The 18,202-nt window shown below is 42.4% G+C and overlaps 1 protein-coding gene and 1 pseudogene across 1 annotated transcript; one reads left to right on the top strand and one right to left on the bottom strand.

The window, feature by feature from the left end:
- Positions 1-1,015: 1,015 nt before the first annotated feature.
- Positions 1,016-3,931, bottom strand: LOC109196999 (zinc finger protein PLAG1 pseudogene; annotated as a pseudogene).
- Positions 3,932-4,072: 141 nt separating this feature from the next.
- On the top strand, positions 4,073-7,972 carry LOC109201224 (zinc finger protein RFP-like). Its single transcript, XM_019356839.2, has 2 exons — positions 4,073-4,456; positions 6,039-7,972. Exon 2 carries the CDS (start codon positions 6,048-6,050, stop codon positions 7,704-7,706), a length of 1,659 nt encoding a protein of 552 aa, XP_019212384.1. The 5' UTR covers positions 4,073-4,456; positions 6,039-6,047; the 3' UTR covers positions 7,707-7,972.
- Positions 7,973-18,202: the final 10,230 nt, after the last annotated feature.

Here is an 18,202-nt window from a genome sequence, read left to right as displayed (position 1 = left end):
GTGGACATCCCTAAACCATCATGAGTTCAGGCTTCAATTTCAATCCAATTATCTCCTCTATTCTCGCAGTCAAACTCGTCCCGGCTTCACCTGACACCGGTCCTTTCTCCCTTTTTCACAGTGTCCTGTGTGGCCTTCAAAGCTCCAACAAACACAGTCTGTTTCTTCTGTGTTTTGATCTTTCAATATTCTTCTTTTACGTTAGGTTCCAGCCTGGCAAAATATCACATTCAGTGCCTTCAGTCTTCTTTTCATTCGCTCTGTTTTCTTCTCCATTCATCTTTGCAGTCTTCTCTTCCAAGATTGCTCCAAGCATGGCAAATATGAAACTCAGTGTCCAGTGCTTTTCCACACTTCTTTATCCCACTGTTCAACTGCCCAGCCTGTTATTCTCAGCACATGTTGTCATCAGGTGGTTTTCTTACATGCTGCTGCTTGGGTCGTCAATCTTCGTCAGTGTTAATGGTTCGGTTCCACTGGCTTTTGCCTCCTGTTGATTCTTCAAGTCCCGATGTTCTGTCGGTCTTCATCATGAAATTAACTGTCCTTTAAGCTTCTTCTCAGGGTCCGAACAGAGTGACAGGTGAAGCCATCAACTTTTAGCCAAAAACTGGCTTGTTTTCCCAATTGTGTTGATGTATGCTTTTGCCGCTGTACTCAGGGTTCCAGGTTGAGAGAAGTCCACCTGTATTAACACACTAAAGCATACAATTAATATCCTTTTCACTTCTTCTTTTTTTTTTTAAAGCCTCCATTTGCTACATATGCCTAGAGTTTAACTCGTCTCTCTCTCTTCTCTGTTTACACACTTGTCACAGTGAGTTCCCCTTCTATGGACATATAGTGCCTGCCGCACTATTTCCTAGCACCCCTGCAGCCCTTCATATGTGTCTGTGTCTAAAAGTGGCATGAGCCGAATGCCCCTGGGTCTCTGAAAAGCTTCATGGAAACGGGGCAGTGTGGTTAGCGTGCTCAGGTTGGGTGTCGAGCATGAGGAGAGCCCCTGAAGCGAACTCTAAGCAGCCTCTGAGCCTGTGGCAACCTGACGGGGCAGCTGAACTAGAGATAGGGTAGAAAAGTCCTTGGGTAGAAAAGTCACACCCTCTCTTTCACTGTCCCCCTTTATGCTCCCAAACGCCAAGTCCTGGTCGACAGGCTCCAGCGAGTCGCCTGACCCAGTTTTAACCCTCAGCAGTTCCCAGGGGTGACTCGTTCTCATGTGACGCTGCAGATGGTCCTTTCTTCCATAACGCCAGACACAGTACTGACAGCGGAAGTCTTTACGTCCAGTGTGCACTATCATGTGCCGTTGTACGTCTTTCTGGGTGTAAAACTGCCACTCACAATGTTCGCAACGATATTTTTTCTCCTTGGTCCCAACATTGAAATTGCCAGCATGTATTCTGAGATGTTCCAGAAGAGCCTCAGTGCTGGGGAATGGCTTCCGACACACGTGGCAGGTGAAGTCTCCACTGTTGGCAGCATGTAGGGCAAGGTGGTATTTGAATCCCAGCGTCATGCTGCAGCTCCTGCCACACTCCTGACAAGTGAATACCCCCTTGTGTGGATCATGAGTCTCCAGGTGTCTCTTTAAGCGATCCCTGCGGTGAAACCTTTTCTCACAGTATGAACACCTGTAGTTCTTTTCTAACGAATGAGTTGCCATAGGGTGTAGCAGCTTGCCTATGGAGACGAAAACCTCGACACAGTAATGATGGGGACAGCAGTAGGGTGTTTCTCCTGGCTAGCTCTCTCCAGTAGAACTCTCTAATTCTACTAAGTCTTAATCTAAAAACAGTACACCCTTATTTCATACACACTTTTGAATATTCTAACCTCTTTTAAACCTCATGAATCGTCTCACACACACTGCCTTTTCTCTCAAACTTCCATTTTTCCACTCACTCAGACAAATCACGCAGAGTCACTCCAATCAAATACTGACAGCATTCACACGGTTAAAATCACACAAATTATGCTTTCCTATGAGTATTTTAGACATGCCTTGCATATTCAGAAGAAAAAAAAACAACTGAAACCTCTCATCATCCTCACAGCTTCTCACAACACACACATAACTGAAGAAAAAAAAAACACACCAGCCTTTATTGCTCAAGAGAGGTTACTGCACAAAAATATATAGTGGTCTTAGGTACTGTACAATGCACTCAATATATATATATATCAAACTCAGTCAATTACTACACATTCACCGTAATGAATTCACACTCTAGTTATACAATTCTAATGAGCAAAACCAGCATCTCAGTCACAGGCATTTGAGAACATCTACAAACAATAGTTATCAAACTAGATAACACACGAAACCGAAAGCAACAATCCTCTCATGCGCTCCGCAGTAGCTGCCTCATTTGCATTTTCACACACAATCTAAAGATAAAATCAACAGGGAGTGCACTGCTGATGCAGAGACTCCCTTCACACAAACATTTCTTATTTTATATTACAAAGACTTTTAATTACAACTGCACAGATTTTTAGGCCTTTATAAACTTCCTACCGAATTTCGACAAATTTAATAATAACCGCCCAGCGGAAAACTCCCTGAGTTTTTTGCGATCAATTTACCGTTTATCGGTCCCGGACCGCGGCCTCATTTCTAATGCCCTAACACAATTTATAAGCGTGAACCAACCCAAACTCTGCCTGAAGCTCTATTTTTGAGCATTTCACATCCCAGGCTTCCCCGAAGTTTTAAGTTAAAGTTACACGCCCGAAACCCGGTTTCTACTGGCCAAAAAAGTGCAGATACCGTTCCAAACGGTAAAGTGGTCCAACCACTAGCTTATCTCAGGATGCCCTGTACCCCACGGTCAAGCCAAACCGAGCTATCCCTATTCGCCGATGGGTCAACAATGCGCGTCCACATCGAGGAGGGATCGCAACATCCGGGCTATGCGCTTCTTAGCAGCCCAGCTGCCGTTCTTAAAAATTTATAATACTTTGAAACAACCGTTAACCCCCCAGAAAAGGGTATAACTGAAGCACGTCCAACGTCTAACCAATTGGGACTCTAACCCACAAAATGACCAAATTCCCTACCACACTAAATTAGCAGTCCAACTGCTTTAATTCTCTCAGCAGTCCAACTGCTTTAAAACCTCAGTACTGTACTTTATCACTTTCATTATCATTATCATTACTTCAGTTTTAACTTTTCACCAAAATCAAAACAGACATCTACCAGTAATTTCAGTGAGTAGACTTTTAATTTTGTAATGTCCAATCTGGCACACTTTGAAATTCAACAGGTGGTGCCTACCTTTTGTTGTATGCTGGCTTGTCACTCACTTTGACTCCTCGGACCTTTCTCCGTCCTGTCTCACCCCCCCCCCGGACGAGCCCCCAAAATGTTAAGGTTCAGTAATGCAAGTAACCACACTGGTCCAAAAGGTAAAGACGATGATTTTAATGAAAAGACACGCGTGGGAGAATGAGCTGACTCTGTAAGCAGAGAGCCCCACAATCTCATCCTCCTAACATCAAACTACAGTTTTATATGCATCAGAGTATATTTTGTGACGCCCCCTCGTTGCGTCATCACAAAACCACAAATGTTCTATTTAACAACTTGAGACACAATTAAAAGAACATCGCGTCTTCGCCTCCATGCAGATGTTTTCCCCCACACCGCTGTCACTTATCGCTGGAACCAGCAGATCGGTTTCCTGAAACAGCTCGGTCGCGTCCGCCGGCACTCTTAGAGTTATAGCAGAATTAAATCTGAACTCTTTACCACAAAATGAGCCTACTACTATGTGTATGTATGTGGTTATGTCATCACCGCAGGTGCACTTCGTCTCACCTCTCACCTTCTCACTCTGGTGTGAGTGGCTTTGATTTGTGTGAGGCATTTCTTTTTGGTTTTCAGAGATGGGTTATTTAGCATTTTAGGTTTACGAGGTTTCATGGTGGAACTTATCAAGGTCTAGATTTACTGTGTATGGAGAAATTAATCGGTGTTTAGTACTTGTTGTTTGTGGTGTTTAAAGAAGTTGAATTAGTACTTGAAGTATTTTTTAACAGTAGTACTTCTACTTCAGTACACACTGTGTACTTTTACCACCTGTGTCTGAGACCTCCTTCAGGGTCCACCTGAAGCTCTCAGTCTGCTGTGGAAAAAGGAAATCCAGGTGAGTTTCTCCTGATCACCTGAGGCCGTCATTACTGTGTGAACACACACACCACTCCTCACTCCTCCCACCCGCTGCACACAGTCACTGAGTACAGACCGGCTGATTCCTGTAAAGGGAGAGGCAGCAAAACCAGACAAACAGGTGCAGGGAGAGGCGGAGCAACACCTGAAAAACAAGAAGTTCAACGTCATTTTGCAGAAGTGAAAGTGTGAGAGAGCAGCAGCAGAGCTGCAGTCGAGTCCTGTTTGTCTCTAAAAGAAGATTCACTGGAGTCCATCAGGTTTCTCTCAGCAACAGTGGTGAGTGCAGCTGATCACACTTCCTGTTTCTACACAAATCTTCACTCTGTTCACTTCATGCTGACTCATCACAGTCACACTGGATCCATAGAAATCTGCTCATGTAACCACAGATCCACTGTAGGAACATCGAGCTGCTGCTTCAGTCTCACTGTGGCTCTGCTCAGGACTGTGGACTCAGTCTGTGCTCTGGACTTCAGACTGACTCCACACTTCCTGGTTATTCATCACTTCCTGTTCCTATTAGACTGATTCTGGATCTGATTGATCATAAGGATTACAGACGTGAAAACACCTGTTTATTCTTTATTGATATAAAGCCTTTGATACTGTAAACCAGCAGATTTTGGTCAGTACTTCAAAAAGTCATTCAGACATTTTACAAAGAGAGATTATCTGACTTAGTGTATCCTGTAAGAGTCACAATGTTCCTGAATCATTCAGAAAACAGTCGATGCTGCACTTTATAACTTTGTGTGGAAACATAAATCTCATTATTTAAACAGATGTGTTTGAATCATCCTGATAATCGAGGCTTTAAATATGTCAGAGTTCACACATCAGCTGTGATATTCAAGCTGAACTGGATCAAACATGTCATCAGACACAAACATAGATGATGGTGTTTAATCCCAAAGCTTATTTAAACAAACTGGAGGACAGAATTCCTCCTTAAATGTGATTTTGATCAACAAAATCCACTGATCTCATTTTCACACACAGGCTTTATCATGGTGGCTTCTTCTCTACTAACATAAATCTTTGATTTGGACAAACAAATATATGAAACACAAAACTAAATCAGTGTTTTCTGAGGATCCAGAATAATTGAATGATGTATCCCAGCGAGTGACTGGAAAAGTTCATCTTCTTCCATATCCTGAGTTTGTGAGGAGCTGTGATGTTCCAGTATCTGTGAGAGAAAACAGTTTTTAATGACGCACAAATGGACCAAATATACAGACACCACTGAATAAACATGTTCTCATAAATGCCATTAATATACTGGATCAAACAGTTAATAACACATTTCTGAGGTTTATGATTCATTGTCCTCCTCACTGTCACTTCTATTGGAACAGTCACTGTTTAATATTAATGGCTCGTTGATCTGGACTTACAATAAGAAGTATTTAGTCACCAACAAGGTCGAGTTTGCTTCACAGTAATTGATGGAAAATATCCAACAAACTGATTTATTCAAGCATACAAATGATCTGGATGAATCTTGGAGCTTCTGTAAAACAGTCAGAGAAACAATTTCACATCTTTTTAACGACTGTATTTATCTTCATGCCCAAAGTTGATCCTGTTCATCTGGACGCTGCACTGTACAGCAGACACTACGATGTTAAGTTTGTGTTTGGGATGAACCAGTTTGTGTCTGAGTGTGTTGCTGGGTCTCCACCAGTTACTCTGAGAACTGAAGAAGCTTCTCTGATGAAACGTCTTCAAGAAACTCAAAGAAGTCCAGACACTTTTCTTTCCAAGCTCCTCAGACTACTGACGCTTGTTTGTCTCTTTTTAAAAATGAAATTTAAAGTGAATTTTGAATCAAATGTTTCTTTTCTTTCTCCCTCAGAGTGCAGACATGTCTGCTGCCAGCAATCTGCGATCTGAAGATCAGTTTCTGTGCTGCATCTGTCTGGATGTGTTCACTGATCCAGTCTCTACACCATGTGGACACAACTTCTGCAAAACCTGCATCAGTCAGCACTGGGACATGAATCAGAGCTGTCAGTGTCCCATGTGTAAAGAGACTTTCTCCACTAGACCTCAGCTGAGGGTCAACACGTTGTTCTCTGAGATAGTTGCTCAGTTCAGACGTGAAGCTCAGCAGAAAGCCAGCAGCAGCAGCTCAGAGCGACAAGCTGCCAAACCAGGAGAAGTTCCCTGTGACGTCTGCACTGGAACCAGACTGAAGGCCCTGAAGTCCTGCCTGGTGTGTCAGACCTCCTACTGTCAGACTCATCTGGAGCCTCATCTGACAGTGAAACGTCTGAAAAGACATCAGCTGACTGATGCTGTGGAGAACCTGGAAGGCAGGATGTGCATGAAGCACGATAAACTTCTGGAGCTGTTCTGTAAGACCGACCAGACATGTGTCTGCGTGCTCTGCTCTGTTTTAGACCACAAGAACCACGAGTTTGTTCCTCTGAGAGAAGAATATGAAGGAAAGAAGGCAGAGCTGGAGAAGACAGAGGCTGAGATTCAGCAGATGATCCAGAAGAGACGACTGAAGATTCAGGAGATCACAGAGTCGGTGAAGATGAGTAAAGATGCTGCAGACAGACAGAAAGCAGAAGGTGTTCAGGTCTTCACTGCTCTGATGGAGTCTGTTGAGAGACGCCTGAAGGAGCTCATGAAGGAGATCGAAGACAAACAGGAAACTACAGAGAAACAGGCTGAAGGTCTCATCAAAGATCTGGAACAGGAAATCTCTGAGCTGATGGTGAGAAGCTCTGAGGTGGAGCAGCTCTCACGCTCTGAAGACCACCTCCACCTCCTCCAAAGCTTCTTCTCCCTGAAAGCTGCTCCACCCACCAAGGACTGGACAGAGGTCAGAGTTCATCCACCATCATATGAGGGGACTGTGGGGAGAGCTGTGGCTCAGCTGGAGGAGACACTCAGGAAACTCATGAAGAAGAAGCTGTTTGAGGCTGAGCTGCAGAGGGTGCAGCAGTATGAGGTGGATGTGACTCTGGATCCTGATACAGCTCATCCTGAACTCATCCTGTCTGATGATGGAAAACAAGTGTATCATAGTGATGTGAGGAAGAAACTTCCAAACAACCCAGAGAGATTTTCTCAGTGTGCTAATGTTTTAGGAGAGCAGAGTTTCTCTTCAGGCAGATTTTACTTTGAGGTTCAGGTTAAAGGAAAGACTGACTGGACTTTAGGAGTGGCCACAGAGTCGATCAACAGGAAGGGACAAATCACACTGAGTCCTCGAAATGGTTTCTGGACTGTGTGGCTGAGAAATGGAAATGAGTACAGAGCTCTTATTGGTTCACCACTCCTCCTCTGTCTTAATCCTGGTCCTGAGAAGGTGGGGGTGTTTGTGGATTATGAGGAGGGTCTGGTCTCCTTTTATGATGTAGGTGCTGCAGCTCTGATCTACTCCTTTACTGGCTGCTCCTTCACTCACAAACTCCACCCATACTTCAGTCCCTGTATCAATGATGGAGGTAAAAACTCTGCACCTCTGATCATCTGTCCTGTCAATCAAACTGAGTCGATCAACGACTGATTTTATTTGATGAATGATTGATTTTTCTTGAAGGGACCAAATGAACATATTGAGTGTAAATCCTCTACAGTCTCCATGTTTCTATAGAATCTGATCATCAGGACTCTGATTCACACTTTGATTCTCATGGAGTTTGATTTGAACAGAAGAAAAGTTGAATCAGGAAATGTTCCCACTGATGGAGACTCGAGCTGAAGAGCAAATATCAGAGAATAAATGTCCAAAAGCTTCATTTACAATAAAGTTTGTTCAATGCTTTGAGTGAATCCAGACTCATGTGTGGCTGTTATACGGAGCATCAGAGTCCAGCTGAGTTATGTTGGATACAAACTGCTTATTTTGGCTCTGTGAGGATTTTTGTTCACTGAAAACTGATGAGACGGATAATATTCAAAGAACTCTGTAGAGATTAATGCATCCATGTTCTCCACCTGCAGGTGTGGAGGAGAAAGGTGGAGCACAGACTGCTGCATCCTTCCAGTCACATCATTTTGATGATTATATTTCCATGTTGTGATGATTTGGGTTAAAGAGAAACAGAGTTGAACGGCTGCAGTCACAGCATGAATAAGATGCTGAAGCTGAGCTGTCAGTGAACATGTTTCACTGTGATTTGATTTGAAGAATATAAAGTGTGTGTGGCTGCTGACAGCTGCAGTCTCTGTTAGTCTGCATGTTCAACACACACACAACTTTCCCCCTGAGGCAACGATGCAGCAACAACACAAAGAACAGCTGCAGACACACACACACACACACACACGCACACACACACACAACTTTCAGTCTGAACTCTCAAACACACAAACAAACTCTATCAATGTCGTACTGTTAAAGAACACTTTACTGTTTAAGGCAGAATTCCTCCTTCTTCAGTAACAATGGTTTGAGGTCTGTACCAGTGTCTACAGTGGTTTTGGCTTCGTAACAATTTATACAATTTACTAAAAACATGTGTTTTTTTTATGCCGTACAAACTATTTTAAAAAAGCTTTGATCACAACATCTTTGCGATTTTCCCCCAAATCGGTTATTCCAATTATTTTATCTGGTTTAACTAACAAAGGCTTAAAATTTTACTCTTAACTTGATTTAAACTCCTTTAATTTCTCATTAACTCAGACTTTTAATTTATTTCCTTGTTTGATGTATTATTTCTTTATCCTGGTTTAATTTTTGCTGATCCTGTTTAACCTGACCTTTGACCTATTAATTTTAACTTAACTGTACTCTTGTTTTGACCTTTTGACCTAATTATTATTATTACGCCGTTTTTTCCCCTCCAAAATGACCTCCAACCAGAAAGCCTCATTTCTGCTGTTTAACAGTGAAGAAATGTAAAATGATGCCAAATTAAATTGCAAAATTTCCCAATTAAAATCAAATTGAATCAAATCAAATCATAGATCGAATCGATTCAGGACCTTGTGAATCACATCAAATCGATTCTAGAAATCAGTCACGATACCCAGACCTAAAGCTCACTTCTAGCCTGTAATACAGTATTTGAAATTACATGGTGGTGGATAAAAAACTGTCATTTTGTCAGAGAGATTTTACTCTATGTCAGGGGTGTCAAACTCATTTTAGTTCAGGGGCCACATGGAGAAAAGTCTATTCTCAAGTGGGCCAGACTGGTAAAATCATTGTATATATAACTTAAAAACAACAACTTCAGACTGTTTTCTTTGTTTTAATATGATCAACATAAAAATAAAGCTATATTGTATGTTCAAAATAGTAGAGGCACAACATAGCTCATCATCATCATAAATCATAAATCATAAAACATCTCAAGTTATTTGAAAATTCTGAGGACAAAGAACACACAAGCACACAGTGCCTCAGTGATTCACAGAAGTATATCACAGATCACAGAACTACATCAGGGTGTCTCATGCAGCACTTTCAGTGGGGTTGCATAGTTTATTTGACTCCTGGCATCTTTTAGCTTTCACCAGCTCATCAATATCAGGCTTCACATCCTGAGCGGCAGCTAACTTCAGGATGTGATTCAAGTGCCTGTGCTGAGCCTTGAGCGCAGTTTTGTTTTATTTATGCTCATTACAGAGAAAACTTGCTCACAAAGATACGTGGTTCCGAACATGCACAACAGTTTTGCAGCGAGGGCTGTCAAGTTGGGGTAACCTGGCAAGAGATTCTGATAAAATGTGTTCAAGCTGCGGCAAATTTGCCCTTCAAATCCGAGTCACACTGCAAGTCTATTATTTCAAGTTGGATCCTGACGGGCAGGTCAAAGGGATTCACGGTGAACGGCGAGCAAAAAACTTTGAAGTCTTTCTCCAGGTCACCAAAAATCTGAAATTCTTGCTAAACTCTAGAAACAGTCCCGTTATTTTATCTTTAAACTGCTTCATATCTGCCACACTTTGGATCGTGCACACATTTTTCAGACAGGGGAAGTGAGCTGCATCACCACCAGCGAGCTGCGTCTCCCACAATAACAGCTTCAACTTGAAAGAACGTATGCTGTCATAATACTGCGTGACAACTTTGTTGCTTCCTTGCAGCTGTTTGTTCAGGTTATTCAGGTGCTCTGTAACATCCACCATAAATGCAAGGTCCTGCATCCATTCTGCCGAATGAAATTCTAACACTGGCTCGCCCTTTTCTTCCATAAACTGTTCAATTTCTTCTCGTAAATCAAAGAAACACCTCTGCACAGCACCTCGGCTCAGCCATCTTACCTCAGTGTGGTATGGCAGGCCATAGATGTGGTCTTTCTCTCTGAGAAGACTGTCAAACTGACGGTGATTGAGGCTTCTGGATCGGATGAAATTAACAGTTTGGATGACCACCTTCATGACGTTATCCATTTTCAGTGACTTGCAACACAAAGCCTCCTCGTGCAAAATACAGTGAAAAGTCCAAAAATCACGTCCTGCATTTGCAGATTGCACTTTATCTCTGAACTTTTTTACAACGCCTCCTTTCTTCCCGATCATTGAGGGCGCACCATCTGTAGCCAGGCAGACAGCGTGGGACCAGTCCACTCTGATCCTGTCGGCAACTGTGTTTCTTGTCATGTTGAGTACAACAACAAGGCGCATAGACCGGAAGGAAGTCGTCGTGACGTCAACGTCCCGCCTTAAGATTTAAAAATATCATTTTTAGTTGTAACCCTCAAACTCAATGGTAATGAAACGATACTTATTTTTCACTTTTTCAAACGACAACATCAGCACTTTTCGTACCTCCGGAAGCGTGAGCGGAGCGTTCACTGTGCGCAATTTGCAGATAATTGGTGTCTCTACATGACCGATTGACAGAAGCTCCATTTTCTGCTCAATGCGCGTCTATTTCCAAAGCAATTTCTTAGCTTTCCATCAATGACTACTTCCGGGTCAGAGGTCATTCAACCGCAGCTGCATTTAAAAAATGATTTTGAAGGGAAAAATAAAATCTAATTTGCTTTTGGTCCATGCTTTTATATTTAATTTGTTTGTATTGCAATGTGGCCGTCGGAGAGAAAATACTTTTGAAAGCACAGCACCTCGTGTGTTTGTGTTTGTGTATTTTTTTTCTTTTTTTTAAGCATAAAGACCTTTATATATATTTTTTTTTAAATATGAAGGTCATCGATAGTGACACACAACACCACTCTTTTTTCCCACTTTTTAAAGCAGAAAGACATGCTCAAAATCAGAATTTTTGGCTTTACTTTGTTCAATGCTCAAAAATGAAAAAGGGCGCCACCTGGTGGATAAATAAAAAAATTAAAATTTTAAGGCCCAGACTCCAAAATGTTACCCTGGCTTTGAGGATGCGGCTACAAATAGTTCTAATGATGGTGCATTGAAAAATAGCGTTTATAATGGGTTTCAATGGGGCACAAATCGACCACTAGGACCAACAGAGTAAGTTTATTTGTAGCTTAGCAACTGAAGCCAATTTAAGGAAGTCAGACTGAAATTTTAAAATAAAATGTAACAAAACTTTTTGGGGGGAAAATTTGGCTATATTCCATTCAACACAGTGCAAATGGCTTGGATTTAAAAAACACACAAAAGTCGATTTAGATTGTTTACTAAAATGGAGAGGTTTTTTATTGTCAGTTAAATTCTTTTGTTTTTTAATTGTTTGTGGTTTTGCAGGCCTAAACTTTCTTTCAGTGTGAACCTGCTGATTTGGGTCTGAAGAACAAACTGATCAGAGATCGAATGGTCATATGACCAATGACCCTATGACCTGCACTGCAGCAAACTGCACTGATTGGTCACTGTTCCCATAGATCAACCATCAGCAGCGCCTTCCAGTGGTGGAAACGGAGATAATAAATGTGCTAAAATGAGGTGCTCAGCAATGAGGCAGATGTGAAAAAACTCACAGCACAGACAGACACTCTATCTTAACCTCCTAAAACCCGAATTCTTCCACTGCATGCATTTTTAATTTCTCTTTGATATTTGGACATATTGGGGCCCAAAGTAAAAACAAAGAATTTCCAGATTTTCTTTTTGCCTTCTTTTTGTTTCTAACAAAAATGAGAGCCACATATGAGCATATTCGTTTAAAATTTTGATAAAACAGTAGCAGTATAATGTCCTTGTAAGTTGATATCAGGCCCTTGTACAGCAAAATTCAGTATTTTGGTCTAAATAACCCAAAATGTGATGTCCACATATGTGGACGCCAGGTCCTAGGAGGTTAAAATCCTTTCTGCAGGTTCCGCGATGCATTCACCTCCACAACACCACAGGTTTGATCCCTGATGTCCCACATTATACAGAGCATACATCAGCACAGGGAGTTAATGAAATTACTCCAACAGCAGCTCAGAGTGCAACTATCCACTGTGAAGGTCCCATTAATGCTGAGCCATATCTGCAGGTTTAGGAGAACATTTACTGCAGTCCAGATGTTTCAGTAAAGCTCTTTCCTATTTCAGGAGATGATGAACAAACCAAACTGAAGGAGAAGAGCCAAGCTGCTAAACTGGTCTGAATATAGTCCAAAACATCAGCCACTGAAAAATCTGGAGCTTTATTAACCTCAAACTACCACAAAGGAGCAGCTAAGATCCAACATCAACTAGAATGGAAACATGTGGCTTTAAACTGCTCCTCAGATAAAACATTTACAGATTATAGGAATGAAACCTCAACAAATAATTTCAGTTATTTTTTGTACCTATTTGTCTCCAGAAGGCAAGGCAAGGCAAGGCAAGTTTATTTATATAGCACAATTCAACAACATGTGATTCAAAGTGCTTTACAGAGACATTAAAAACAAAAACAAATAAAAAGCATGATCTAAAATTGATTAAGACAAACAACCAAACAAACAAACAAAACAGTATTTAAAATCAAAAATCAAAACAGTAGATAAAATCAGAACAGTAGATAAAATCAGAACAGTAGATAAAGTCAGTAGTTAAAATGTAAGTTTTGAAATTTAAGCTTAAAAGTGTGGATTTGGTGATTTATTCAAAAGCGGCTGAGAATAGGTGGGTCTTCAATCTGGATTTAAATAAACTGAGTGTTTCAGCTGATCTGAGGCTTTCTGGGAGTTTGTTCCAGAGATATGGAGCATAAAAGCTGAATGCAGCTTCTCCGTGTCTGGTTCTGACTCTGGGAACTGATAAGAAACCGGATCCAGATGACCTGAGGGATCTGGAAGGTTCATACTGGGTCAGGAGAACAAGAACCAGAACAATTATCACAGGAAGCAGGCCTCCTATTGGTGGTGTGAGAAAGTGGTAGTGGGGAGGAGGATCACAGGGAGCAGGGGTGAAAAGGAGAAGTGGAGTCTATGGTTCTGTGTGGAGGAGGATAGACCGAGCAGGCCAGACCTCAGAAAATTCAAACACTTTCAACACATGTGTCTAAATGCATGATGTGCCCTTTAACAAATGACTGAATATTATATCCAACCTCTGGAAACATCTGCACAGAGACAGAGATAAAGCGGGAACCTCTCACCATTTGTACCTGAAACAACAATGGAGACTTCATCACTTGGCCTGTGGGTACCTATAGGCTGCCTCAGAAGTCCCACCGAGCCCGATAGGACCCCTTCTTCAGCTTGGTGGCTCCCCTCACCTCTGGTTTCCATCATTTGGTTCGGGGGTTACCAGCATGACAGGCACCAACCACCTTGCAGCCGCAGCTCAATGCAGCAGCTTCTGCAATGGTGTGTCCAAGTCTGTCCAGCGTCCTCCCCTGCCACCTGATCCAACTCATCACAGGGTGGGGATCAGTTGACAGCTAAGCCCCTCTGATAAGAGTATAAAATCTGTCATCAACCTGGTGCAACGTGTTGAAACTCAAATGTTCAAACAAGGCATTTGTTATGCTCAAATTGTGGTTTGCACAGAAGTCCAACAACAAAACACAATAAACTCTTTCCTCACTCTGAAGGCGCAGGGAACAAACCCTCTTGCCCACTGCGAGAAACGCCTGTGAACCCCAAGCTGAAGCAAAAAGCTGAGGGGATATTAGGATAGCCACTCCAGCCCGCCTTCATCTCATACAGGTTTTCTAAATCACTCTTTGTCTGGTCCCTCACCCAGGACTATTTGCCATGGAAAACCCTACCAGGGGGCACAAGCCCCAAACAACATATACCCTGGGATCCCTGGGACACACACACCTCTCCATCATGGTAAAGTAGCAATTTGTGGAGGATAATTAGTTCATCTGATAGATGAGCTCATTTCTAGTAACAACACCACAGCAGAGGACAGGTGCAAACTGGACATGAAAGTCGGAACTGCTGAGAGCGAGATCGATCAACCGTAGACCAGACAACAAATGACGGAGGCCCAGAAAAGTGCAATCAAACGATGAGTTTATTGACAACGGAGAACAACCGTCAGCATATGGCTTATTTGCTCTGACAAAAATACACTGAGTTCTGGTTTTATAGCATAGAGGATCACACCCCCACATACACGTCAATACAGGTCAAAAATACATTATGTCCAGTCATTGTTTACAGACAAGGGTACATCTTGTACATCTCTAATAACTATGAACAGACATATAACTTCTCTTTTTGATAACACCTTCCTTTTAAGGTAATAACTTCAAGCTTCAGGGCCTCTAAGGGCTAATAATGGACCCTCGTCCTCAATCACTAAGTAGACTGAATTGGCGCAGGTCTCAAATAAGAAGCAGAAGACACTTGGGCCTTCGCTCAGGCCTGCTACTAGATTTATGTGTATTGTAAGCATGCATGCAATTAACCTGCTATGTTCTCATCTTCCCTCAACATGTATCACCTGGACACTCTCACCAGTGAAGCTTAAAACCCTCTTGGATAGAACATCAACTCTAAACAAGCACAGTTATGCATTGTGTATAGAATGAACTCAACCTGTGAATAGAATCAATGTGATGACAAACATATTCAATGCAATATGAACCCTGTAAACAATATTACTGATAAAATAATACTGTAGAACATGTTATTAATGCATTTATCATAAGGCAGATTATATGGCAGCAATAAAAGAATCTCTAAATCCCAACATTCCCTCTTTTGACATTCCAACAAGGAATGTCACCACACTTCATGTTGTATCACTCCCTGCCCCACTCTATGGGTTCTAAGTTCATCTGGTAGATGCCCTCAACCCAGCCAGGGTTAGGAACCCTCGCCATTACTCTTACCAACAATCCTCTGACACAAGGAATGATACAACAACTAGCGATGACCAGTATTCCCAAAAGTACAGTCAAAGAAAACATCACTGACATAGCCACACCTTTCCATTGTCCAAACACAGATGTCATCCAGGACGCCAGCAGATTTTCGATACCTGAGTGTTCATGCATAGTTTTAGACAAAGTTTTCAAGCCCTCCAGAGCTCGGGTTACTGAGCCATCTGGGGCAGTATTATTAGGGATAAAAGTGCAGCACATGTCTCCGAATATCGCGCACACGCCTCCCTTCTCATGTTAAGGGCCATTTGATTTCCCATCAGCAAATTCGGACCCAATTGTTCTGCGAACCCCACCATGGCATCCCTGGTTAGGTTAGAGAGTCTCAGCAGATTGCAATGAACATAGTTAATGCGATCAACATTCTTATTAGGTGTCACCCAAAGAAATATACTTTCAAATTCTACCACTATCAGATTTACCAGCTTGTACTCATCTGGAACTCTCCTGAGCACTCCAATAGAGTCTAGGTTGGAGAGTTTAACCTAGGGTCATATGCATGTGTACCCTGGGTCCCTCTTTTGGCCAAAATATGTCTCTTACCTCTGGCGGCTAAGGTACGTGTGTTGTGTTGTGGAATAGCCTTTACCTGGTTCCCAATAAGCATGAGCGGAGCTCCCAATCGCACCATCACACATGTCCCTACGCTTCCCATAGGAACCCGAGTATTTTCCCCACAGTAATAATAGAGCCCACTTTTTGCCCATGTTCCAATTATCATGCTAGGGTCGCTTACATTGTTGGTGGTTCGTCCCGTGAGTGTGACAGCACACCAAGTTGGGTCGATCTCTCCCACCTTGTACTTTTCATTATCTGTAGAGAACTTAAAACATGTATAGTTATCTCGTTTTGGCATAAATGGTCCCACTGTTGTCTGCTTTGAAATGGCAGGGAAAAGTCTGGACAACAAAGTACAGTTGCCAGTAGTCACTGCACTTCTAGTTAACTGTAACATACAATCATAGCCCCACTCATCCTCTAATGCAATGGTGCGGGCTCTATAAACAAATGTGGCCTAGCTGACGCACAGGCAACACAGTCAGATACATGTTGTTCTCTAGCATTTTGAGCCACCCAATCAAGCCAGAGGTTACTGTCCTTGAAACCGGTGGCACGCTTTATCAAATCCTTAGGCTTCAGTCTAAAGTAATCTGTTGTCAGAAGTACTCTCCCTTTTGGTTCCTGTTCCTTTTGAGCTACTGTTCCTGAAGTTACCATCTGATCAGTCAGAGTGGTGATTAAGCTTTCTGCGAGCGGCTTAGACTTTGCATCAACTAAATTTACCCTAAGCATATCATGGGGTCATTGCAGACCCGTACATCATACGCTCTCCAGCTACTACTAGCTCCTGTACACTTAATGACGTCACACAAATCAAACATGAATGAGCTGGTAGACCCTTTAACATAATTCAACTCTATGCCATTATTCATGCTGAGACACTCATCACCTTTACCTGACACCTCGCGCTTTTGTCTTTTTTACCGATCCCGTTTTGGCAAGTACAATCTCAGGAAGTGCTGGGCTGGACTGGCCTCCGTGTTCAGACAAGTGGTCCGGAGTGCCCTGCAAAATATAGACAATAAACAACACAGCCATCATTAATATCATTGCATACAATAAACATGTAGTTGTAAGGAACATTCTAATCAGTTTTCTCATTACGTGTCTCTGATTCGTGTGTTTGCATCATGTTATATAAACTTTGTATCCTGGAATGAAACTCCCCTGCTTTTGTGGAGTCCTCAACTTGTCACCGCTCCTTTCTGCTGGCGTGGCGACCTTCTGCGCTGCTCCTCTTCTCTCTTCGGCCTCCCAGGTAGACTACTGGTTGGCCCGTTGCACAGGTGAGAGGATTTATTTTGCCTCTGCTCGTTACCACCTGTGTTGGGTGTAGAGGAGTTTTCCTCTACCAAACTCTCATGTGCTGGTGCACACTGTGACCAATGATACCAGGTATCGCCTTTCCCTTTTAGTTGACCTGCTGTAGTTGTTCTGGCAACGACCTCGTAAGGACCCTCCAGTGTGGCTCCTTCCACTTCTGGAGTTCCTCGTGGGCTCAAATTCAGTTCCTTGTTTGCAGACTATAGCATAGCCTGCTTTCGATCCTTCTTCATCACGATGACAGTAGCCATCTATGAACCAATCCTCAGCTCCAGGGATAGGTTCTGCTTTTAAATCTTCCCTGACTTTCCCTTCAACTTCTGCTTTCTTAGTACAATCATGAGGTTCTCCTGATCCCATTAAATCTGCCATATTGATTCCTTCATGTGTAAATGTCAGATTTGGAGCATCTAAAACTTTACTCAGTCTCTGTTGTGCTAATGATGTCATAGTTGAACGCCTGCGAGTTCACATATGCCACCACACTATGTGTAATCAGAACTTTTAGTGGGTGTTCTCTCACTACATGTGCTGTTTTCTATATTGTTTTGGCAACCCCTGCTGCATGCTGTGCGCATGTAGGGTGCCTTGCTTCTGTTGGACTCCACCTTATGCTGACATACATAAGTACCTGTCTTTCTTTATTCAATCATCTTCCGGGGTGAGAGACCTCTGCACAGCTCAGACGCCAGTTGCAAGAGCTCTCTAACATTAGAATCATCAGCTGTGACTTATATGGTATTATTTCGGTACTTTACACGTCACACAGTCTTGAACATTGTTTGTATGGGGAGTTCCTCTTTTTTGTGTCTATATCTATTAATATGCCTTGTGCACTAAAACTTCCTGTTTTTCAGTCTGGCTGAGCTCTTGTTTGTAAGTCAAAGGTAGCCTTGCTCTACAAGCCTTCATTATTAAAGTACACAT

Source organism: Oreochromis niloticus, linkage group LG3 (genome assembly GCF_001858045.2).
Source record: "Oreochromis niloticus isolate F11D_XX linkage group LG3, O_niloticus_UMD_NMBU, whole genome shotgun sequence".
Classification (NCBI taxonomy): Eukaryota; Metazoa; Chordata; class Actinopteri; order Cichliformes; family Cichlidae; genus Oreochromis; species Oreochromis niloticus.
This window is presented reverse-complemented; position numbering and strand designations above follow the sequence as displayed.

Bases quoted from the DNA above. Each gene is read 5' to 3' on its own strand.
- LOC109201224 (XM_019356839.2), top strand. From the start codon at position 6,048: ATGTCTGCTGCCAGCAATCTGCGATCTGAAGATCAGTTTCTGTGCTGC.